This window comes from Branchiostoma floridae, chromosome 7, assembly GCF_000003815.2.
Source record: "Branchiostoma floridae strain S238N-H82 chromosome 7, Bfl_VNyyK, whole genome shotgun sequence".
Lineage (NCBI taxonomy): Eukaryota > Metazoa > Chordata > Leptocardii > Amphioxiformes > Branchiostomatidae > Branchiostoma > Branchiostoma floridae.
Window position 1 is genome coordinate 7,348,733 of NC_049985.1, and position 25,029 is coordinate 7,373,761.

At 42.5% G+C, this 25,029-nt stretch overlaps 1 protein-coding gene across 1 annotated transcript; it reads right to left on the bottom strand.

The window, feature by feature from the left end:
- Window positions 1-232: 232 nt before the first annotated feature.
- LOC118419398 (guanylate cyclase soluble subunit beta-1-like) lies at window positions 233-23,177 on the bottom strand. Its single transcript, XM_035825765.1, has 10 exons — window positions 23,024-23,177; window positions 21,834-21,963; window positions 9,594-9,667; window positions 6,720-6,823; window positions 5,237-5,476; window positions 3,989-4,833; window positions 3,104-3,289; window positions 1,657-1,803; window positions 902-1,056; window positions 233-503 (listed from the first exon to the last, which is right to left on the bottom strand). Exons 2-10 carry the CDS (start codon window positions 21,834-21,836, stop codon window positions 233-235), a joined length of 2,025 nt encoding a protein of 674 aa, XP_035681658.1. The 5' UTR covers window positions 21,837-21,963; window positions 23,024-23,177.
- Between the last annotated feature and the right edge of the window lie 1,852 nt (window positions 23,178-25,029).

Consider the following 25,029-nt stretch of genomic DNA (forward strand, 5'->3'; position numbering starts at 1 on the left):
CTGTCCCTGGTGCTGAACTACCATCACATAATGTTCCTGGTGCTGAACTACCAACACACACTACCCTTGGTGCTGAACTACCATCACACACTGCCCCTGGTACTAAACTACCATCACATAATGTCCCTGGTGCTGAACTACCATCATATACTGCCCCTTGGACTGGACTATCGTTACATATGGTGCTGGTGCTGAACTTCCAACACAGACGGTCCCGTGTCCTAAAATACTGTCAAATACTATGTCTGACCTCTACTGCTGCTGTTATGTCGAATAATTCTGAGTTCCTCCTGCTGAGGCACGGACTCTGGAGCGGCGTAGTTTCTGGTGTAACGCACGGAGAAGGTTGGGGCGTCAGGAACAGTCCCATGCTGGCCGCTAGGGGGCTCCTCGGCGTTACTGGGGAATCTGGTGCCCGGTATGACGCCTGCACGAAGTAGCTGCGTATCGGAAGACTGGAGGACATGTTTTCTTCAAATATATAGCTGCCTTTATGGAGACACCTAAAACATATAAGGAAGATTTGTCAAAACGTTACAATTTACAAATCAATATTTATAGCATGCAGATATATATCTTCGATCGTTATCTGTGGTTGATTCTGTCATAGAGCACTTGGATATTCTACAATAGAGTTATATTATCTCCATTATATTTTATCTGACCCTTACCTCCCTCATGACCTCAATGAAAAGCGGCCTGCTGGCCGATTTGAGCTTCTCATGAATAAATAAAGGTTCAAGCAAACAAATATGCCGACGCACGACAAATGGAACCGCAAATTCATATTTTCATATTGAACACAATTCTTTATGGAATGGATGGGTTTGCGGTTTGAAAAGAAAGGTATGTTGTGGATTTCATTTTGCAAACAAAGCTGTCTGAAATCAAAACATTTTACATTTTGGTTGCATCGCTGATGTTGATCTTGCCGGGTTGGCTACAGCTCTCCATCTTGCTGGCCAGACTGACGGTGTTTCCGAACAGACAGTACCGGGGCATGGTGGTACCCACCACGCCTGCCATGCACGGCCCGGAGTGGACGCCCACTCGGATCTGAAATGGTAAAGACATGCTGGTTTACAGAGTTTTCTGTACACATTCAAAACCGCAGATGCATATACAACATTTCAGGGACTCTGGTCTGAAATGGTAAAGACATGCTGGATAACAGAGTTTTCTGTACACATTCAAAACCCCAGATACGTAGACAACGTTTCAGGGACCGCCTGGCATCTTACTCAGGGCAATACTGACTGGTTCTACTGTTACGTTAGTCGTGAACCGTGATTTGAGGGGTGTATAAACTCATGCACGTTTGGGACCGCATTCTTCACATTGCAGCAGCGACACCTAGCTGCAGTGCGAAGCAAAACCAAGTTAGATATTACATGACAATATAGCATTAACGATTCATGAAGGTAGGCTAAATGATGCAGACCTTTCTACTCTTGGAATACTCTAAAAGTGCGACATGTATATCATAGGGGCAAGATGTGATTCATATATCAAAAGTAGCTCTAATGGTAGTCTGAAATTGTGAACAGATCTTTTCATGATATATATATATATATATATATATATATATATATATATATATATATATATATATATATATATATATATATATATATGTATATACTGTCATTGACCTACGGATATAGGCTTGTCCCCGTCCGGTGACGTCACTGTCCTGGAGACATCCATCATCCCCACTGCCATGGTAACGACTCTGTCAGCATGATCATCCACCTTCTCAGGAATCCCTCCCGCCACCATATAGGCGTCACCGATTGTTTCCACCTACGATACAACATCACCAGTCGATACAGGGTGCACATATTTCTTGTTCCTCTAGACGGCGCTCTTGCTGCACGAACAAGTAAGAGCCGCTTGGACAAGTAAATTATAGATTATGGCTCTTTTTCTACCCCTTTCTGCGCGTTAAAGAGGCACAGAAAAATAGACAGACTGGCAGACATACTAATTGGCAATACGGGAGAGCCAGCTGGAAGTCCTGTCACAAATATAGAACATCCAGGAGAGACATGGTCTACGGCTTACATGCGTCAGCAGTTGATACGGGTCCTCTGATGACTGATTAAAACTAGTACTTTATATAAAGTACTACGGACGTTTCTCCAATTCCCGGCATTTATTTTTACAACACGCCTTCGGGCGTAACACGTTTCAACTTGACGAAAATTTGAGACGGCGTTTGAATAGGTTATATTTTCTCGCTCGTCATTCCAGTGCCAGATATTCGCTGAAGCAAACGCGCTAATTGCCTCCATGAACGATGGGGGTTGTGTTCGTGACAGCGTTCGTTTGTTTGCCTTTCTTTCCGCTAACACGATTGTTCGTGAAGGCTTGGATGGATTGTATTTATATTTGTATGCGGGTAGGTCTTGATGAAACGTCGGCATGATTAGATTTGGGCCCCGCACCGGCATCTTTTAACGAGTTTGCCATTTTAAATCATCCATTAGGCATTCCATTTCGTCTACATGTATATCGTGAACTGACAACCCGTCAAAATGTTGCGTTACCGTTTGCAGACGTCTAGACGCGCTCAATGCGCTCACTAACTGAGGGGTCCCAATTGGGAAAAGGGCGCTGCCGGGTAGTTCACGGACTGTTTGGGGACACTTGTGGCATGACCCCTACGTGGCCCCGTGGGATACTAGTACCCTGCGGTTCCCGGGATAGACTTGAGTATGGCCGGGCCCCGGGTTCGTTTTAAGTCTGTGTTAAAATCGGCCCGGCACCAGGTGACAAATAGATGCCGTGCCGTGACCTATCCGTGGGGTACACCGAGGGGTGTCACCTGGTATCCGGCAGTCCACTGGGGCAAATTTGTTGCTTCGAAGCCCGGCCAGGGCTACATCCCTGACGGACACCGGTGCAATTGGGAGCCAAGCCTTGCCTGTGCTGAGTACATTTACAAAGCATTGTACTCGTTATGATATAAAAAGGTTAGCGTAAAGCTAATAAACACACGGCAAAATATTGTTTATATCAATCGTTTGTAAAGTTAACGTTTGTGGCTTACAATGACACAGAAACCAAAGCAAACCACAATCAAACAGCGAGAAAATCTGACCTTGTACAGTTCGTTCAGTTTGCTGAGCACGTCAAAGCTTGTGTACAACTTGTTGAGCATGCGCACGATGTCCATGGGCTCCACCCTCTCACAGATGCCCGTGAAGTTGACGATGTCCGAGAAGAGGATGGACACCACGGGGTGGGCCTCGGCCTCGACTGGACTGTTGGACACTAGACTCTGCACCTAAGGTCGTGATATCAACAATGTACCTATATTTTAAATAGGAGTTACTCAAGCAACTTGACAGTGTGCAATGTTATGTCGATAAAGGTTATACATCCAGGTGCGACGATACACCAAATGACAGGATATAATGTTGGAAACAGTCAGACGTTTCAGGCATCTTCCGCTAACTTTCACTAGTGTCTCTTCCTAAAGATAGTGAATCCTGCACACATTTTTAAGAGAGATATGGGTAGTCACCCAAGTGTGTATCATGTGAATTTTCTCAGCTTTACTAACGTTATAGTCACTCCAGCTGGTGACATTATTCAAAACTTAGACCAGACAAATATAATATCACACAAAGTTTAAAAGTATATGAAAAATATCCAATGTATACTGCGATGTGTTTGCCTGTACTAATGATTACAAATTTGCGAGAGCAAAATCTGTTTAGGTATATAAGGTAGGTAGGTAACCCTGTTTTGTCTTCATTGGCGTCCATGGGTGCCACCATGTTGAATGACGAAACCATTAACCGAAAAAACTCTGACCTTCACACAAAAGTAATACCAACACACAAACCTGTAATAATGCCACTGCAGATACTACACTCTACTTACCTTAAACTTCCATTCGAAAAAGACATGATTATTTGTCGGCCTTGCGTACAAAAATATAGTACACATTTTTCAGATGTATAACAATCAGGGTTCATACCGCATTTGATGGGAGGATAGAATGCAGCAGTTCCTCCGTGCGACGTTTGTCTTCACTCAGCTTCCCCTGGAGTTTCCGGAGCTGGTTCCCGACATCCTCTATCTTGTCCAGCAGGTCCCTCTCCCTCCTGCGCAGGTAGTTCACCATCAGGACGTCCCGGCTGCTGTCGTGAAGCGGCGTGTCACTGAAGTAAAGACCCTTTCTCAAAAACTCCGACAAGTCTTTAACGCGAGGCGAACACAGGAAAAGAAGCATGTCCGATTCTGTAACAAAAACCATCTCCCCCTTCAGCTTTAGAGTCGACTCATCCAAGTCCACGCTGGCAGAGTTACTTGCTCCTTCGCAAGCTTGTGCTGTACAATCTTTCCCCTTGTTGATGATTCCTTGGACCGTTCTCACAACGTATATCGTGTTGAGATGTCTCACTATGTCACTGAAGAGGGATTCCACCTTCGGACGGATGATCTCGAAGATGTCTTGGAATCTCAGCTCGGCTGATGTGACGTTACCCTTCAACAACCTCTGGAGGCTGCGTCCCATCTGCACGACCTTCAAATCTCTGTCCAGCATGACATGGAAGGGGAAGATGTCATTAAACGTGTCCACGCTGAGCGGGAGGTCCTTAGGGTCGCTGCTGGTGGTGGGACAGATCGTCCCACTGCTCAGTCTCTTCTCGTCCCCAGGGGGATCACCGTTGCAGCTGAGATGACGTATGGAAAACGTCACGACCTGTCCCTGGCATGACGTCAGCTCACGCTCCTCTGAAACTACGTCGACGGCGACACTGACGTTGAAGAACTCCTTAGCGATCATGCGGACCAGGCCTTTCACGATTGGATAGAGCCCTAAATACAAACAATACTATACCATTAGGCTCACCCCTGAGGCTTAGGTCCCAATTGGAAAAAGCCGCATGATGTGGTTTTAGCAAGGATGTGGTCGCAAACGTGACTGAGTTTATACCTTTTTATCTCAACGACCATATGACGCTAATCACAATCATCACAAGAGCAACAGGCGCAAACCATCAATACTAAAGTATCTTAAGAATTTTCAATTATCGTTTTGCAAAGACTAACACCTTCTTGCCTGTAGCCTGACTAAAATCACGCTTCTACAGTTGCCGCTGCTACAGTTGCCACCCTAGGAGGGAGGGGATCATTAATGCAGCCAGCGAGAGAGTGTGTAAAAACAGTTACAGGTTATCTTCCCTGAAACTATAACATTAATTCTTTGACGACGACTTACCAGATCTTTCGCTATAGTAGTGCAGAAAAAGAGTGTCATCAGGTCCCTCTGTGCAGCAGAAAGAAGGGGAACGGATGCCCGGGTAGGTGCTGGCCAGGTGTTCGTGCAAGCTGTCCAGGTTACACAGGAAGTCCTTCAGGCTCCCACCGAGGACCCTGAGCAGGCTACCGAAGCCGTACTCTATGCAGTACCGGACGAAGTGTTCTCCCATGGATTCCAACACGGCCTCTCGCGAGATTTCTGTAATAACGCGAGAAAGCGAAGTTCAACATGGGGGACGCTAGAAGGTATAGACTTCGTGTGCTACAAAACATTTTGTCTTTTAGTTTGATGGTCACTCACAGGGGCTCCATGGCAATGTCATAAGGCTATAGAGAAAAAGTTATATGAAAGGTACTGAATGTTCTACACATGAGTTATACCACTTGGGAAAAATATATTCCCCTAACCAATCAGAGGGTGCAATGATATTTGTCTACGTAGCATGGCTATCTTTGTACTCAAGTAAATAGAAAAGATACCGTTGGTAGTTCCGCGGTCAATGAATACTGTGTTGTTATCATTTCATTTTCTGAATGTTTTCATATGATAAACAATTATCTGTGCATATTTCATGTTTCAAAAAAAATTGTTGCCGCAAGGGTTGGTATTAAGAAAACAGAGACGGCGCCAGAGTTAGCCCCCTGCTTAACGTCGAGCGTTATTATCACCTGTCAGAATAGGTTACGAGGCAATCCTTTGCTTATCTGTTAATCTACGTAGGCGTGTTAACTGCTAAGTGCAGGCGTCTCGGCATTAAAAAAAACGTACGTTTGATAGCCTTAAAAGGCGTACAAATCATTTTGAAAAGCTCATCATTAACAGCTCCCAATGGCCGTGACGTCAGCATTCTGGGCCGTTATCCACACTGCTGCTCTGGGCTGACTTAGCCTGAAAACTTCTTGATTTATCACCTCTTAGCAGAATAAATGGAGGCTCAATTTACGTCATTTGTGGGTGGGAGATTCTGGGAACCTGTGGGCGTTTAAGAAGTAAAGGTCCCTTTACAACTTTTATTTGAATCTCAAATCATAAACTCGGAAACTTTCCGACACCAACCGTGCTAATGGTGCAGTAGAGTTTGCACGGATTGCGATCGAAACCTCCATAGAAGATTCCGACAGTACATGCAACTTTATAGCATGCGAAATGTGAACGATTCTTTACACGCTACACACCTTTCATCTGAAACCCAAATCATAAACTGCCAACACTTTGTGACACCAACTGTTCTAATGGCACAGTAGTGTTTGCATGGATAGCGAACGAAACTTTCATAGAAGTTTCCTACATACAACTTTATAGCATTTGAAATGTGGACACACACCATGAAAACGTACAGACACGGCGAAAACAGTTCAGCAAGCCACAAGCAACATTTCACTCCCTTGGCGATGGGCTAACAATGACAACCTAGATAGTTTAGAGGAAATGAGATCTCTACCCAGATGCTCGGATATGGCATTCAGTAGCCTCCAGGTGTCGTCATCACTGTATACTTTATGCATCAAAAACGTCCCGCCTCCTAGCTCGATTCCAGCGTTCTTTCTGAAAGGAAGCACATACTGAGTGAAGCAACATAGCCACCATAAAAAAATGCTGATTTACTGGCTTTACAATCACAAGTTTTAAAAGAAATTTTCAAAATGGCAAGGGAGTAACTTGCAAAATTCGCCAAACTAGCTGCACTCCATAGTGAGAGGGGAAGAGGGATGGAGAGAAAGAATGAAAGAGGAAGAAAGAGAGGCGTGAACAGATTGAAATACAAGTCTCTTTGCCAAACGTATCATCATACTAAAGACGTCATGATGAAATGGTACTAGAATAGAGGGATGAAGTGTTAACAAAACATTTCAAGATGCAGTTGTACATCCGGGGCTGACCCCATGTTAAAAGGATTGATCGCTGTCCTACGTCAGGAAACAATTTACCGAGACCGTATAATCAAACTCAGAAAATAACAGGTCTTACACGCTGTGTTTTGCGGTATAGTTAGAATCAGTTTCCTCGGGGATTCTCACTGCATAAGATGAATGTGAAAATTCACCCAAAGAACAAGGCCATATAGATATTCTACTAGATACCTACAATGTACGTTGGCTCCACCATGTGTGGGGGCGAAGCCCGCAAACTAAGTAAACCTCTCAGCCTTCCTTTTCATTCTGACCACACACTGCGAGGTCATTTCTATTTTCTGTAAATTGAGGAGTACGTCGAATCTGTTTGAACTTGATAACGAGTGTGATGCATCCTTCCGTAACAGCTATTGACTACACAGCGGAAACTGTTAAGAGATATGTACTTGCTGCGTCTAGTAATAGCTTTTTAATGGGATCTTGAATGCCCAAATTGCTTGAAAGCCCTTCGGATACTTTGGATGTATATTGACGATGGCTGTTTTCCAAAGTTTTAGGTGTGCTAACTTAAGCGAGTATCTCACAGGACTGTGCCCAAATTCATAGCACGTCAGTGTGATCGCAAGGGAAATTTGCAAAGTTGGACTGAGTGCACTTTTTTCCTTGTGCGATTTGGCACAATCTCAGTGAGATACTCGCTTAAAAATACGATGACTAGACTTGGCAGATTTGGTGTGGCTTGAATACTGTATTGTTAGTCTGCAAGGCATACACAAACAAGCTATCTACTGATCTCGACTGGCAGTTTAAGATAAGACTGTAAGCAGCACTGTCGTGTATGTATCTGATATCAGTTTAACTTTGCATTAGTTCTGGCGTCTCGGAACTGAGAAAACGTGAAGCGACAGCAGTACATTTTTCATGGATGACGTCCTCTTCAGATTAGAATAGATAAAAACAAGATGACTGAATTTTTAACATAGAAACCATAGTTGTTGTAAGCGTGCCAATACGTCTTTTATTCCTGTCTTCAAGACGACATGTAGAATCACTACAACTACATTCATGGCTGCCACACTAGTTACGTGACGCAACTACCAATTGCAAGCTAGTTGAACTTCAGTCTACAACAGTATCCTCATGGCTACCTTACTAGTGTCACTTCTACATGTCAGTGCACTTAATGCTACCTGACGACATATTTTCACATTTTTCGTATTTTCTTCTCATGTTGACCATCTCTAAAGGGCGACAAAACATCTTTTTTTTCCGAAATCAGGCGAAAATCAATGCGCGCTGATGCAATCCGTACAATGTACTTGCTGTGGCATACCTTTCAACTGTACATCAAGAGCACGTCGTCACCTAACAGAAATAGACAGCGCTGATCTCCTTAATTCCCACACAAGAAGGTGTTTTCTTTCTTAAAAGCTTGCACGAATATACAGTTGGTGCTCTTAAGGGCCGAAATGACCTTGTAGCCCTATCAAGCTTAAGACCCCTGGTGCTCCTTGGGCTCTACAGTGCACTCTGTTTCGCAGGAGCATTTAAGGTATATTCAGCAGCGCATTTGACGAACGTACCGTCTGTTTAAATAGTGGTGAAATAGCGACGGAAGATGAAACTAACGATCACGGTGAGCTGGAAAATGGCGCTGTGCCCAAAACTCGTTACGATTATTTTCTGCCACTAGCCAGAGCCGTATTGACGTGGAGCTTTGTAGTCAAGGGTGCTCTAAAGATACAAACATGGCTCAAAGTGTCCACAACTGTAGTCAGCGCATATTAAGCTAAAGTCATCTTGTATCCTGCTGCTGTGCTTTGGCGTGTTGGGCTTTGACGAAGTGTTAACAGAAAAAGGTGTTCCACAAAGATAACAACTGTGGTGTAGCACGTTAAGAAAACTGTTTTTGTACACCAATATTAACTACTTTATGGACGTAAATACATTACTGTATTCTGTAACGCTCTTCTAAATCTCATGGTATTTACTTTTGAACAGCATTCGCTGAGCAAATACTAGATCTTACTGTGTCGCTGTTGTTGCTCAAGTTTTTTGTACCATATATTGAAACGCATGTCCACAGACTGTGACTGATAGTGGTATTGCGTATAGGTTGTCGACATATTATGCTCGTTTTAAGTCAAGAAAACTTACCTTCACTGCCGTTTTAGACATTTAACATAGTGTTGGTTTCAAGTTTTTTCCTCATAACATTTCCTCTGGAATTCTGATGCCGACATTTTGAATCAGACAGGTACCAGTACTGTACCACTTCAAACTACTGGTCCCTACGGGATTGAAAAATTGACCAAGTCTACACCCTGCAGTGTCTCATCAATGTTAGATTTCACCTACATTTGCTCAGAAATGGTCTTACGTAAGGTAGGACCCTGGGCGCCTGCCTATATTACTAACTTTGCCCTGTCAGAATTGTTCATGTACTTGAATTATATACTTACACGATGCGCTGCCATGTCGACTCCCCGAAGCCACGAACCACCAGATCCCCCAGCACACAGTGGATGAACCCGTACTGTAACAAACAAATAGACAAGTTGTTTTGTCAGGAATATGTTTTCCTAGACTCAATTTCATCTTTGCTGAACATGTTACATGCAAGAACAAAAAGCATGTCACTTTTTTACGTGCAGCACAGCTGTTTTAACACTAAAACATCACTACAATTTTTTGTCCAGAGTACGAGATAGCAAAACGGACGTTCTGCTGCAGTAAAGGAAAGTTCCCCCCCCCCCCCAAGACTTATCATTTCATTGCGGAAAGCTTAATCACGTACCAAATCCCATTATACTCTATTCACAGCTTCTTTAGTTACGCTGTTCAACAACATCCTTCCATCCATACAAGCAAACGTTCAAATGCTGCCAAAGATAACCTTCTTGGCGAAGGTAAAATGTTTGACAACTGTGGGCACACTGATCACAGTGCAACCTTCTAGAACGCATTCTATTTGGAGTTCGTCTGAAGGCTTCAAACATTTATTGATTTTTTTCAACCTTTATTTAGCCTTGAGTTACAAACTAGTATCCCTTCGGCCGGTTTTCAAGGGTTCAAGGTTTGGAGGAGGTCAAGAGGTCTTCCATTAAACATAATTATTTACAATAATGCAATAATTTACTATTCCACAATCGACTTAGTCAGTCCATAGTTACTCGTTTGTGTTTCGTAACATGTTCTTCAAAGACGTTACAACTGAGTACGTTCCATCGCATTCCATCGATTGATATTGTACCTTGACCTTCTGAAAATATGGAAGGCAAGAATGATCTAAACACGAAGTTGACATTTAAGTGCTCAAGTCATCAACGGCGCTGTCGTCTCGGAATCTAGTTAAGGCACGAGTGACAACATATTTCTTGCCAACGGACGATATCCGTTTATTAAGCCTGCCGGCAGATCTTACTCATCGACGCTTTCATGCATCCTATTAAACCTCTTTGGTATGAAGCAAATGTGTTATCTTTCAACCGGGGGCAAATGGCAAGTTTTAGCTGACCACGATGAAGCTCATTTTGCGGGTAAGAAAAATGCTACTCATTTCGTATATCTGATCCTGTTTGGTGATGGAATACATTGCCTAAATGAATATGTCCTTTCATCTGCCATAAGCAATAGCCTGATCAAATCACACTTCTAGCAGCCCTTGAAATAGTCAGACACCGGCGAGAGGTCCCGATCAGTCCCTGACAGCGACATATTGTGTAACACAGGAGTCTCCTAGTGTCATAGAAAAAAAAAAACTTTCTATTAAAGATTCCACTGACAGATTTCTTCCTTGTCTTTCCGAGACAAAGATAAGAAGGAGGCTTATACTTCCCAGACTTCGCGGCACCTATACGCCATTCGTGTAGATAACACCAACACTGCTAACTACTAAAACGGTGCTTTGCGTCTGTGCCGACCACGTGTTTGTTTCCCTTGTAGACATAAGAAGGGCAGCGTGAGTTAAAAGACATCCCTTGCAAAACTTGTCAGTTTTTCAAGTGAAGGAGCTCGAAGATCAAGATAACTCATCTCTATCGAGACAAGTCGTGACCACGTTGTGTTTAAGTGCTAAAGTTAAATCACGACCGCTTCGCGTTTCGTGTATGTCGTTTCTCTGATCGTGGAAACTTTTCAGATACGTGGAACTTACCTCTCCAATTACACACGACCTTTCTGTTGTACAGATAGCTTCGTCCAAGGGCACGCAGAAGCAAGCAATTATGCTTGGAGAAGATAGCGCGCCAAATCCATGGCTTGCTGTGTTATGCTGCTAGACCACGTACATAAATGTACATAAATCCAAAACATAACCTTTTTGACTAAGGACATTTGCACGAAATGACCTCGTATCCTGGCAGATACGTATAGATATTGTCAGTATTTTGGCGGATACAGGCGGATCCGGCATCAGGGTTCCAAATAACGGTGTCCGATGCCGGATCCAGGATCCACCGGTATCCGCCAAATATACTAGTAATTAAAAATCCTTGTACGTATCTGTCAGGATCAAACATGTGTGTTATGGTTTTTGAATGTATTAACGGGCTTGTCCCAACATACTTGGATGCCACATTTGTACATGACCACCTGTTACATAGCCACAACACCAGACAAGCCTCTTTGCTTCATAAACCCAATTACACGAACACAGCTAGCTGGCCACCGCACATTTGCATACAGAGGGACAACATATTACAATACATTTTCAGCGGACATTAGACATGCATCAACTCAATTATAAAAGGATGCGAGGCCATTTATTGCAAAAATGAAATACAAGTTGAGTCATTGACATTGTGACATTTTCAGCTTATCCAACTGCTGCCTGTGACCCACTTGTACTGTACTGTTTGCAATTTTAATCAATCAATCAATCAATCAATCAATCAATCAATCAATCAAACACATGTCGACCCCCAGCCTCAACCCACAGGTTCCGACTACTCCTGCGTCATATGTGTCAATAGAACGATATCAGTAAAGGTACAGACGTGCTGCGGGGGTTGGGTATCAAAGATCTACCGCGCAAATGAGCGGAAATTCGCACGGAAAGAAAGAAATATAGGACAAAAGCATTTCAGGACCCATATGGTCGAAGTAATTAATCCGGCCAATCTTGTAAAGTCTTTGTTTCTTAATCCAAAACCGCAGGTGCAGGGAAATGGAACAAACGCTCCAGTTCATTGGATCAAATTGACAGGCAAAAACGGATATTCGGTGACTCTTCGCTGATTATACAAAGACATGGCAAAAAATATATCTAATCGGGCGATTGATTTGCAACTGTCTAAAAGTCATAGAGACACCTCAACTTCTAAATCTCCTTCTTAATACACATGTTACATTACGCGCATGAACTTGAACGATTGCAGTTCGAACAAATCATGAGGCAACATCATCTGACTTTGTTTCAAGCTGTGAAAAACGCGTCTACAATAACTTATTTTGCGGTGTATGCATCTCTCATACCTCACATTTCAGTCTGAGTTACGGTTGAGGCTGTCCGACACGCCTAAAGACCTCTGAGATCACCAAACCGTGCCAGCCCACCCGACAGTGATGTATGGTTCTCGTAAGGCTTGTTCTTTCACGCGTGGTTAGAACGTCAAACAACAAACTCTATTCAATGCCGTATGAGGTCTGTATGAAAGTTTACCAGATTCCACAGGTCGCTGGAAAAATAATAGAAATTGGGCACACGTAGGAAAATTACATTCCAGAGAAGTTAGCTGTACGTGCGAGGAGTTTGCGACCAAGTAAGTCCTCTGGCATGTCATCTAGTTATATTTGTCCAATTTCTATATATTGGCCTGGGAGAGGCTACGGATTCCATACGCACCTCATACGGACTTGAACATGGACACAAGTGTGAACCCACCTTTTAAGGTGATGTATGGTTCTCGTAAGACTTATTGCAGTGTATGCATCTCTCATACCTCACATTTCAGTATGAGTTAACGGTTGAGGCTGTCCGACACGCCTAAAGACCTCTGAGATTATCAAGCCGTGCCAGCCCACCCGACAATGATGCATGGTTCTCGTAAGAGCTGTTCTTTCACGCGTGGTTAGAACGTCAAACAGCAAGTTCTATAGGTAGGTTCACACGTGCGTATATATACAAGAAGTCAAACCCATTAAGTACTTAGCTCTTATTTGCCTATTTCCTATTGTTTATAGTTAGTTTTTAACTGTTACTGGAGGTGTGGGCCTTGTAAAGGACGTATAAATCCTGTTGCCCACACCTCTCGGATCTTTTTCGGTGAATGTTAATAGATAAAACCCAACCAGTTTAGATAAAACCAACACTAGTATTCGAGTAGACTCTTTTCACAACAATGTTAATCACCGTTCATTTTACTTGTATATCTCCTGTGTTTATACCTTCGGCCATTAACTTGCAAATAAAGTTCTATCATATTCAAGTCCGGATCCGTATGAGGTCCGTGTGGAATTCTTAGCCTCTAACAGTCCCGACAAGTTAATTATCTTGTCCCGGAAAAATAATTATAGAAATTGGACAAATATTGTCAGATGACATGCTAGCGAAGTTAGCTTGTCGCAAACAGCAGTCAATACAATAAAATACAATACAAGTTTTACAAGTTCAGTTAAGAACTAGAGTTCCACGAACACACACCTTTGCCAAATAAACCAGGTTTGTTATGTAGAATGATGTCTGTAGACAAATGCGTTACTCATTTCATTTTCTTTATGATTAAATGCTTGGAGTTGGTTTATAAAATTTCGGCATTTATTATGCAAATTAGATCCCAATTTATAATTAATTGATATCAAATTGTATCAAGCATTACTTAAGCTATCAGCATACCAAAAACCATGATGATCCTTTGATCCATTCTTGACTTATTCTCTTTCAAAGTCTTTAAATACACCTCTTACTCTCTTCCCTCTTTCTCAGTTACATATGTGACAACTTTGATGAAAGTACTATAATGGAATGCAGTGGATTTATGAACTTTTCCTAATCAATTATGCAAATTAGCTGTTAACTTGCATAATAAGTATCACATTATATAAGTCTTCATTTAGGCTATCTACATGCCGAAAATCATGACGATCCGTCCACACGTTAATATTTTCTCATTAATTATGCAAATGAGATCATCATTTGCATGATAAATATGTATTGACATTTCTCTCTTTCTCAGCTACATATGTGACAAGTTTTAAAGCCCTATCATGGAATGTAGTGAATTTATGAAATATCCTCATTAATTATGCAAATTAGCTGTTGATTTGCATAATTGTTATCTCATTATGTAGGTCTTCACTTACGCTACCTACATACAAAAAAACATGATGATCCGTCAACATGTTCATATTTTCTCATTAATTATGCAAATGAGGTCATCATTTGCATAATTGATATCTGTCGACATTTCTCTCCTTCCCAGCTACATATGTGACAAGTTTGAAAGTCCTATCATGGAATGTAGTGGATTTATAATTTTTCCTCATTAATTATGCAAATTAGCTGCTGATTTGCATATTTAGTATACCATTATGTAAGTCATCACTCATTCTATCTACATACCAAAAATCATGACGATCCGTCAACACGTTGTAGAGTTATTCTCATCCAAAGTTTGAAAGGAAACCGGCGCCTGCAGTTCCAAAAACGCTACTAGGGGGCCCAAACTCACAGCACTTACTCTCTGCCTCGAGGGCTATCTACCACTCAAAAATCATGATCACAGCATGTCCAGAACACGAGATATCAAAAATTGAGGTTCTGCTGCAGTACCTTAGCAAGCCGCTAGGGGGCCCATTATCGAACTTGACCTTCGTTTTCCAGACCCCTACCCACCTACCAAATATTATCGGGATCCATCCAAGACTTCTTGAGTTATGCTGTTAACAGACAGACAGACACACACACAGACTCACAAGCCCAAAACATAACCTTAGCCATTCTGGCAAAGGTAATAATTAGAGAGGAGGAAACCGGAATGATTTAACGGAAAACAGAGCATCAGAAGACATTTAGAGGCTTTACGTTCAGAAAGCTTCCATCAGTCACATTAAATCGAATTATACAGTAGACTCGAACTAATTGCATCGCGGCCAATTGCATTATTCCGGGAATTGCATATAAATCTGAAAACCCAACCATTTCTCGTTAACTCCATCATAAATAGAATGGCATAATTGCCTGTGCTATTATGGCATAAGTCTGTTATTTGCATGTAAAAAAAGTCCCAGCGCATGCATGGTATGCTGACCTGGAATATATGATTAAGATAACCAAAACAGCAAAAATAACTGACAAGATTATGTAGACTGGCATCAGATTGCCCAAAGTTTTATAATTGTCTCTGAATGGTTACAGAGAGATGCGGTTTCTGGTGAAAGTGTCGAGGGTTGATATGCATGTGGCTCTGCCTGGCGTCGGCACCACAGAGGAACAACGACATGGAAGATCATGGAATTACATGACCAACGAAGTGGATTTATGGTTGTCTTTGATGTCGCCTCACTTCAAAGCTGATAAACGCGATCAAATACGAGGCAATTGATGGTGGCAGTAATGTTGTATTAATTTAAGCCCATAACTAGATAGTTCAGGAGCCTTCGAGCACTTTTATAGGGTATAGGGTTCGGAACATTTTACGCATGTTTCGTACAGCCTTTTCTGCAAAGAAGGCTGCTGAATTTCAAATTTAGCTGTCTTCTAACGGAAAAATCTGCCTATGGTCCTGTGGGTGATTGTTCTGTCAGCCTACCTGGAAATTCTACCTACGACATCAAAATCGTGCGACGACCTACATTGGATGTGACAGCAAAGTAAAGTTATCCATGCAGAACGTGGGCAACTTGAACATGACTTTATATTCCCGTAACATCTATACAACGCAGGCAACTTGAACATGACTTTATATTCCCGTAACATCTGATATAGAAGCTCCTTGATACAATACAGGAAACTTGAACATGACTTTCTATTCCCGTAATAATATCTATACAACGCGGGGAACTTGAACATGACTTTGTATTCCCGCCACACCGTTTGGCATATTAGACACTCGCGACAAGCCGACCAGTAAATATCTTCTGAATTGGCTGTTTGAGTGGCGAATGAGGTTGTTAATTGCGCGAGTTCCACCCGGATGGCGTGACGAATGAAGACACCGTCATGTCTGCGGCACATTTATTACCGACTCCCAGCGGAGTGGAGAGGTTGATTGTCAATGCCACTTCCTGTGCCCACCGCTAACCTAATCTCCGAGCAGATTTAGGGTCCTGGTCAGGTACTATTAGTGTTTACCTCTATAACTTAGGAAACTCAGAATGGATTGTGGTCGTTGAAACGTCATGTGGCAGTATGCAGTCTTTCTCCATCTTCTTCTAACTGTTGTAGAGGGACCTCGTTCTATCGCAGTTAGCAATCGGTATGTCATATTTTGATGCTTCCGGCTAGATGGCGGATCTGCTTTGCGGTGATCTGGCCATTGAAATCTCCTTGGAACTGTTGAACATACTGTAGATGTGTTTGCGTCTGCCGTGCGTTGATACATAAAAGAGCATAAATGCTGGCAGGTTCATCCTCGGGGATGCGCAAAGATGTGACAAATTTAGGTACAGTGGGATTTGTACATTAGGAAATGTAAACAAATGGTCTACGGTATTCTAACTTCCAAATCTCTCCAAAAGTCCGATTTTCAACAAAGTAGCTACGTATCATATATTGTCGCGTTTTTAAAGTCCCTGATAGCTAGTCATGGCGCAGTCATTTACATGCTAAACATGTCACTTGCTTGCCAAAGATTGTAGAGTCAAAGTCAGTAAAGGTAATGTCAACGGCATTTCATTTGAGTCCAAATACCAAGCTGTCAAAACTATGATTAACATGCAAAACATTGTAATATGTGCTTCCATGCTTGACTGTACCCTAATTCCAAGTCAAGATAAAGTCCCACATGCACATGCATGTATGTGATATGTATGTATGTATACATGGCAGTGTGTAATAGGAAGCCAAGCAAATACATACTTAAGTCATATATTCATTTTCTGTTTTTTAGATACCAAAATTAAAATGTCATAATATATCAACTACTTTTTCACAGCGTTGACATTAAATTGTATTGTGTCAAATTTTTGTGTGTTCCCGAATTCGTCGTCAAATCATAATAATCACTACGCAAAGGAAAGACTTTATTCACAAGGGATCCTAGAGGTACCAGAGGGTAACTTTGTATGCCAATTAGTACAACTACAAACCTACCTCCTGTAGCTAGAGGTCGGCAATTATCCAGGAAATTATACATACACATGAATGAATGTTAAAGGTGATGTACACACCAACGTAGCAAAATACGTTAGTTTTGATTATTCCGTATAGTCCCTGTCACTCCCACAACCGACCAACTCCTGTCAATCCGCAGTGGGACGTGGCCATAGATAAAGACATATGGGATATATACACAAACACACGCGCAAAAAACAAACAGATACGCCGAACACAATATGGCCTTATGCTAGGGTCACATTTCCAATCCGACACCCGGTCGGGCGAAATGAACAAAAGGCAAAAATAAACGCCCCAAATATATTGAAGAGCATAAATTGTACATGTTATACACGTCTAATAACTAAATTATGAAAATGCTGGCTTCGGCGTGCTACAGTAAACTTTTGTTGAGATTTGGACCACTTCTGTACTGTCATCATCATCATCGTCATCGGCAGGCGACTGTAAGTTTCTTCCATGCCCTTCTGTTGGTGGATCTGCTTTGCGCATGCGGTGATCTGGCCATTGAAATCTTCTAGGCACTGTTGAACAAACTAGAGATAGGAGGTACGTAGCTTGGCGTCCTCGTATGCGTCTGCCGTGCGTAGATACATAAAGAGCATAGATGTTGGCAGGTTCCTCTGGCATGCGCAAATATGGGACAAATTGCACAAATCTAGGTACCGTGGTATTTGTACATTAGAAAATATAAACAGTCTATGGTCTATACTCCCAACCCTCACCAAAAGTCTGATTTTCAGCAAAGTTGAATATCAGTATGACTCTTCGACTTGTAACGTGTTCCTCTACATCAACTTCCCTTGAAATATCACCAGAGTTTTCGGCAGGGACATCCCAGTAGAACACCCGTGTACGATACCTGGAAAACGTAGGAACCGTTGATCATCATTCCAAGAAGTTGGTGCACTGACCTCGCTTATGAACTACTCATGGATGACCCGATGCAGCAGGAGGCGCATGGTGCCAACGTCACGACACAAGCTGGACCAAGCTGTGGGAACGCCGTTAATTTGCCGATCGGCGAACCACGGGGAATTCTCTGTCAGCCTTCAGATTGATCGTCCTTTGGACTGATCTATCAATTCTAAAATCTACAGCGGACCTATGTGCAGGATCAAGTTGATCTGTGTCCACACAAACCCACACAGCTCATCAAATCCTCATGTTCTGTAGTCTGGAAGGTTTGTTGAAAGATAGAATTGACTTAGAGCAAGCATGATAAGGATCATGCATTTATAGGCTTCTCTGTGGTTCACACCAGAGTGCGTTTGGTACAAGTGGAAGTACAAGTTCACAGTCACGCACGCCGTTTCAAGCAAATGAACATTTTTCGAGCTTGCTACCCGGTCTAAATCTGATTAACGTCCTGGTAGTCGTGCTCTGAATACAACATTTTGCGGTGACCTTGCCGCATGTGGTCACTCCAAGGCAATATCTGCTGGACTGTACTTACCTTCGCCAAGACGCCTAATAACATGTTTTGGAGGAGTTTGCATGTATATTTTGTACGTGTGTCTGTATGGGTGTAACGTTATGTAACGTTATGTTGTTAAACAGCAAAACTAAAAGGGCTATAGATCTATAGATAGATTCGTATGTGATCATATTAAGCCATGTCCTATTGAAGAAAAGACTTTGCTTCCAAACGGCAGCTGTTCTTGGTACTGCAGCAGGACTTCCGGTTTTGATACCTCGTGTCTTACAGAAGCTATGGTTAGGATTATTTGGCGATAGATGGCTTCCGTGCTCTGAAGAAGTGACACAAGTTTGAACCCTCTAGCGGCGTAATCTTGGACTGCAGCTATGTCTATTTATCTAATCTTTTTGTACAAAAAATCGTATTGAAAAACGTGATCACTACGTGGAGACGACACGATGGGCGAAACTTTGAAAGAGATAGAGATAGAGATAGAGATAGAAAATAAATGATTATGGGGTGAGTGTACATTTGTTTTTGCACCCTTCCCATGAACATCTTTGCCACTGTCTCGGCCTTTAGATTGAACCCATCTTTGGCAGGTAAGAGCTGAAAAATTGAAAGCTTTCTCACATTACTTCACCAAGACGATATTCATCAGAAGTTCCTAATGTTGAATTAGTGTGATAGCACTCCCCTCATCACATCAATTCACCGAAATGAGATACACTGAATTTCCTAATGTTGAATTATTGTGATACCAGCCCTCTTATCACATTACGTTACCATGAAGAGCATCTTGAAACCTCCTTTTGATGAATCAATGTGATAACACCCCTCCCCCATTACATACATGTAGTGGGGTCGCATGCCGTAACAGTTATGTGCGTTTAGTTTATCCAGAACCCTTAGGTCCCGGGTTCAATTATGTACCCTTAGGAAAGGCACTTCCCGTGACTTTCCTCGCTTCACTCAGGTTCACTCAGGTAGAAATGAGTACCTAAATGCGGTTATGGACATCCCTCGGAAATAATGTTAAATAAGGACTGTGCATACCATAATGATCAACATAATGATCGTGGGCACTAAAGGAAGAGGGAACGAACACCGAATGTCCTCCGTTTCATCGGTTAAAAGATAAACCAATCCACTATTCTTCTCCACCTGTCTCTATCCTCCGCCGCTCTTATGGCTTCCGCTAAGTTCAACCCGGTCCATTCTTTTATGTTGTCTTCCCATCGTTTCTTCTGTCTTCCTCTCTTTCGGCTTCCTGGGACTGTCCCTTGTAGTATTGTTTTTGTTAACCCCGACGACCTTGCCGCATGACCAAACCATCTTATGGTTATGGACATCCCTCGTTAAATAATGACTGTGCATGCCATATTGATCAACATAATGATCGTGGACACTAAAGGAAGAAATAAGAAACACTGAATGTCCTTCATTTCATCGGGTAAAAAAATAAACCTACCATCAAAATACTGTCACCACTTTTTCACGATTATCGCGTTTTCAAGAAAGAAATATTCTCTGAAGTAAATAAATGTGATGCATAATCGGCTCTTAAAACTCGTATGAATAGTTAGGAACCTGTATCGTGATAAAAGATCGGTTTTGCATACAGTAATCTAGATACATAAAGCTACTTCACCTTTATCCGTGGGGTAACCTATATCCGTTGTTTGATAAAAACAGTGTGTATAGGGATAATAATTCGACGGACTGTGGCTCTAAATTGCAATACGTGTATTTTCAAAATTTTGCAGTTTAAAACCACCGTCGGTCGCTCCCTTAATACCGTGTTTTTTTAAACAACGGATATAGGTTATCCCACGAATAAAGGTGAACTAGCGTTACATCCTATAGATCTGCTTTTGTACTAGTATTACTATTCCGGTAAGCACAGGATGTGTCAACCATAACATTACAGCGTGGTATTTGTGACATAATGTTCATTCTGCAGACTCAAACTATCACTGAGGCTTAGATTTATACCAGAGACAAGTCGCCAAGGAAAACTAATGTCCCTATACTCATGCTAGCAGCAGAGTGCGTGTATCAACTACACTTTTATCACCGAACCATGTACAAACTCTCTGTCTGATTGTCTTGATCAAGCAGACTATTCGTCCTTTGTTGTAACACATGGGGTTTGCGCCAATGCTGTAGGGGTCGCGGGTTAACTAGATGTACTCAGCGTCAGAACTGGAAGTGTAGAATGCGTACGCACAAGAAAGGGCCAAAGTTACGACCCCGACCGGCAGAATTTGATGCGGCGTTGAAGTGTGTGTGTGTGTGGGGGGGGGGGGGGGGGGTATTGGTTCAGCGCAACATTGATGCTTATTGAATAAAGATATAACGTTAAGTGCCATTGATAGGTTTTCGACTAGGTACAGAATACGTCTAGAATGCTGTGTTGTTGGAACATCACAGGAACATTGTTGATATTAATCTTTGTACAATTTGCTTTTCACAACAAAATATTTGCCAAGCACAAATTTATACGCAAACCCAGCAGCAACGCCGCGATGTGCCGATCATCAAAAACTGTAAATACGGCATAATGTTTCTTCTTGTGGACCAGAAGTAGAGCAATTACTGGATATAATGACCTCTATCATCACTGTACTACTGGACTTTGTCATATGAAAGCATTATGTGGGTTAGATTTAGATTATAGCTGCAGGCTTCCTTCGACGAGGAAAATTAGTGCAAGACACGTTGCATGTACCTGGGCTGAAATCAGATATCCTTCAACATGAAAGTGATTTTTTTTTAAACACTCACTCGCGCCCTGTCACTTCCTAAACACCATGTGGTTAGTCCTCTTAGCCTACTCTATGAACCGGGCATTTCTGTGCACGTGGCTTATGATATCTTTCTTTTCTACTGGCATATCAGTTTTCAAAGACAGTTGCACTCGAAGTTCCTGTGGCCGCCTGGCTACCTTTGGCTAAAGATACATTGAACAACTGAACGGCACACTATGTTTACAAAAAATCTTACCATGATTTGTTGCCAGCACTCTCCACAGTAATAGTAGTGACTTCCTGTTGTTGGGGAGCGTGTCTACACTGTAGCACGACGATCTTCGTTTCAACTTCAGCGGCCGAATCCTACAGACACGATGGACTTCCTGTCGTATTCAACAACAACAACCGGCTCAATGCGGTCCCACTAGCCACAACCGGCGCGAGACAGTGAGCTTGGCTATAGCGTGCTGAAGGCTGGCGGTGGACATCAACACAAACCACTACATCCCACCAGCTCGCCGCACATCGCCGTGGACTTACAACTCTAAATGATAATTATGAAGAGCAGCTAGCCCAGCGTCACGACCGGGAGCCACGTCACACGCACGCTTTGCATGGAGAAAACGATCATGAAGACGGAACGTAAGCTCCTGGCAGAAAACCACGCCCCCAGAGAGTAGCGTCTCCTAGCAACGCTCATACGTACAGACCAAACAGGTGAGGTACAAATGATGGGATCCGTAGAGAAGCTTCCCGGCTACCATGTTCTAATCATCCGCCAGAGGAATAGTTCCATTTCAATCAACTTTGCGTTTGATTCTTTCAAAATGAGAACAATCAGTGCATCACTGAGCGACCGTTCAGCTCAGCTCAGCTATACTCTTTTCCTACTTCTGAAGATTTGACAGGTGGCAAGACGGATTTCACAGACAAAGAACGACTTTTTTTCATGCATCTGTGTGACCAGTGATTTTTTGTTTGGGGTATGATGGAAGGTGGAAAAGTATTACAAAACAAAACAAAAAATGTAAAAAAAATCGTTCTTTGTTCTGGTAAAATACGTCGAGTCATCTGTCGAATCTGAAAAAACGTAGGAAAAGAGTATAGCTGAGAGGATATTCAAAGCAACATTTTCAAAGAATTAACCAATAAACTTGGACGCTACTCTGACATCCTTATGCCCATAAATTTTGAAGTCAGGGATGCGGTTTCCATCGCCGTGACCGGTTGCCGGTACCCTTTGGACCAGCCTGGAGGGTGGCGCTCACACAGGACTGAGCTGCCACAGGGTCAGGGGCGGTAAGTGGGGGCAATTTCGCGTCTCTCTGATGATTCTGCCCTTGGATGGAGACTGATGCATATAATACCGGCTTGGTTCAGCTCCAAGCCCTCGTGTACCAATAATCTCAGCTAAGCCGGTCTATAAAAGCTATAAGACCCCACCTGGATAATAGGACAGACGTGTTGAAACCTTTTATCAGGTATGTGTCCGCTGTGAGGAATAAAGCGGGTGTCTCAGTCGACTGTGCCATTGTGCTAGGAAATTGCGCCAATTCGAAAAAAATGCGTCAATTTCTCCTTGCGGTCACAATGACGCACTTGCCTATGAAGCCAAGATGAGCAGGTTACTGGAAATGACACCAAAATACAAAATTTTGTTATTATCTGTAACAAGAATAGTATCATTCACACCCTTCTGATGTTATCGAACACTACGCCATTGAAAGATCATTCTTTAGATTCGACGACTTTGTCACGGGGTAATGTCTGTCAATGACATCACAGTGCACATGGCAAATAGTTCGTAAACTGACACTATGGTCCGTAAAAAAATACAATATTTCCTTTCGCCGACTTTTAAGAATGTGTTTACCTTGAGCCACTGTGCTGTGTTCTGAACGGGTTACCATGTTTACTGTGACGTCATTGACGACGTCATAATCTTGATAGCGCAATGTTCAATAACAGAATTCTGTATTCTTGTTGCAAACGCGTATGTATGTTACATGAATACTGCTATCCTTGTTGTAGAACATAAAAAATTGTACTTTTGTTTCATACGGTCTTACAAGGTGCTCCTACAAGATGATAACATGTCCACTTATGATATTTGCCGCAAAATTGATGAGATATTCTAAAATATTTTGCAGCTTCGGGCGAGTTGCGGCACGTTTGCGAATATCTGGCGTAGTTTGACGGAGTTTGCCGCAGTCCAGTGAGATACCTGCTGTGTTGGGTGTAGAGGGCTGAAATCATAAAAAAACACGAATCATTTTGATAATCTAAGGATATATGGTAATTTTTGCTCATACGTACGCCCAGTTCACTACAAACAACCAGTGTGATGCATATGAAAGCGTTAATCAGGCAGTTAACATCATCACAGATCCATATGCGATGCAATATAGAAGACACAAGATTTAGTAATCAGTCCTCATCACCCTCGATTCCTGTCGTGACTGTCACTGAACCAATAAAGTAGCCTGTATTCTCCGAGAATATAAGCTGTCTGGCGGCGGCCGCCAATAGACCTAGTCACCCCGCAAAGATTGTGCAGCCATCCCGCTCCCTAATGATGTACGAAAGGCACAGTCAGGCACCAAAAAATGCATTCTGTGGATTACGTCACATTTAGCCTCTGCAGGGTTTCCTGTATTAACCTCCTTGGTATGAGGAACAATATTCAAATCGTTTTATACTTCGTATCTTACACTGTACATGTATACACTGTTTTTGCCTACGCTGTCAAGGAGTGAGCCTAATACATGTGATACTTTATATTTCGCAAGAATTCCAGGAATTGTACAGGCATTCCTTTGGCTGTCTTGGCATGGGTATTGTTTTTGATACCATCTATGATCCTAGAAAGAGGGACAGTGTCAAACCAGAAACACCGTGAAGTTGGTAACAAGGGACAAATGTGGTGGACGTAGAATCAAGGAGTACTTACTCCATAAGATCCGAAAGTTTGTAACGTTAGACAGCCAAAAATTGCAAACCTGGGTTTGACATGGGAAATATGGTAGACTTATTGACAGGAACACCCCAATCATTTCTTTCCCAGCTTTGATTCTTCTTTTGTTCACTACCGTCGCCTATTGCAATGGGCACTCATCATCTCTATTTCCATGATATAGTAGAGTGTACGCGTACGTGGCTGTTATCCACAAATTTAACTCAACTTGGCCAAACCGCCATCCGTAATTGCCACGGACTTGCCCTGTCTTTTCCCAATATAAAGCATCACCTGGCAATTTGAGTCCGCCTTTTGATACTGATCAAAAGCGGTGTGTGTTCAAACCGATGATCGTTATTTTCGTGGTTCGTCTCAACGATGTGGGCTACCTTTTAAGTGTAACGCTGATCTGCACGGACGTTCTATGAACCTTAGGCTTTTTTTGTGATGTGCAATGTGTGGCTGAGTTCTCTCCAAAATGATACAAATGTGT

What these genes read in the sequence shown, in the direction of transcription:
- LOC118419398 (XM_035825765.1), bottom strand. An exon ending in CTATCCTCCCATCAAATGCG is followed by an intron (nt 3,290 to 3,988) that starts GTATGAACCCTG and finishes TCACGACCTTAG; the next exon opens with GTGCAGAGTCTAGTGTCCAA. An exon ending in AACTGAACGAACTGTACAAG is followed by an intron (nt 1,804 to 3,103) that starts GTCAGATTTTCT and finishes GTTGTATCGTAG; the next exon opens with GTGGAAACAATCGGTGACGC.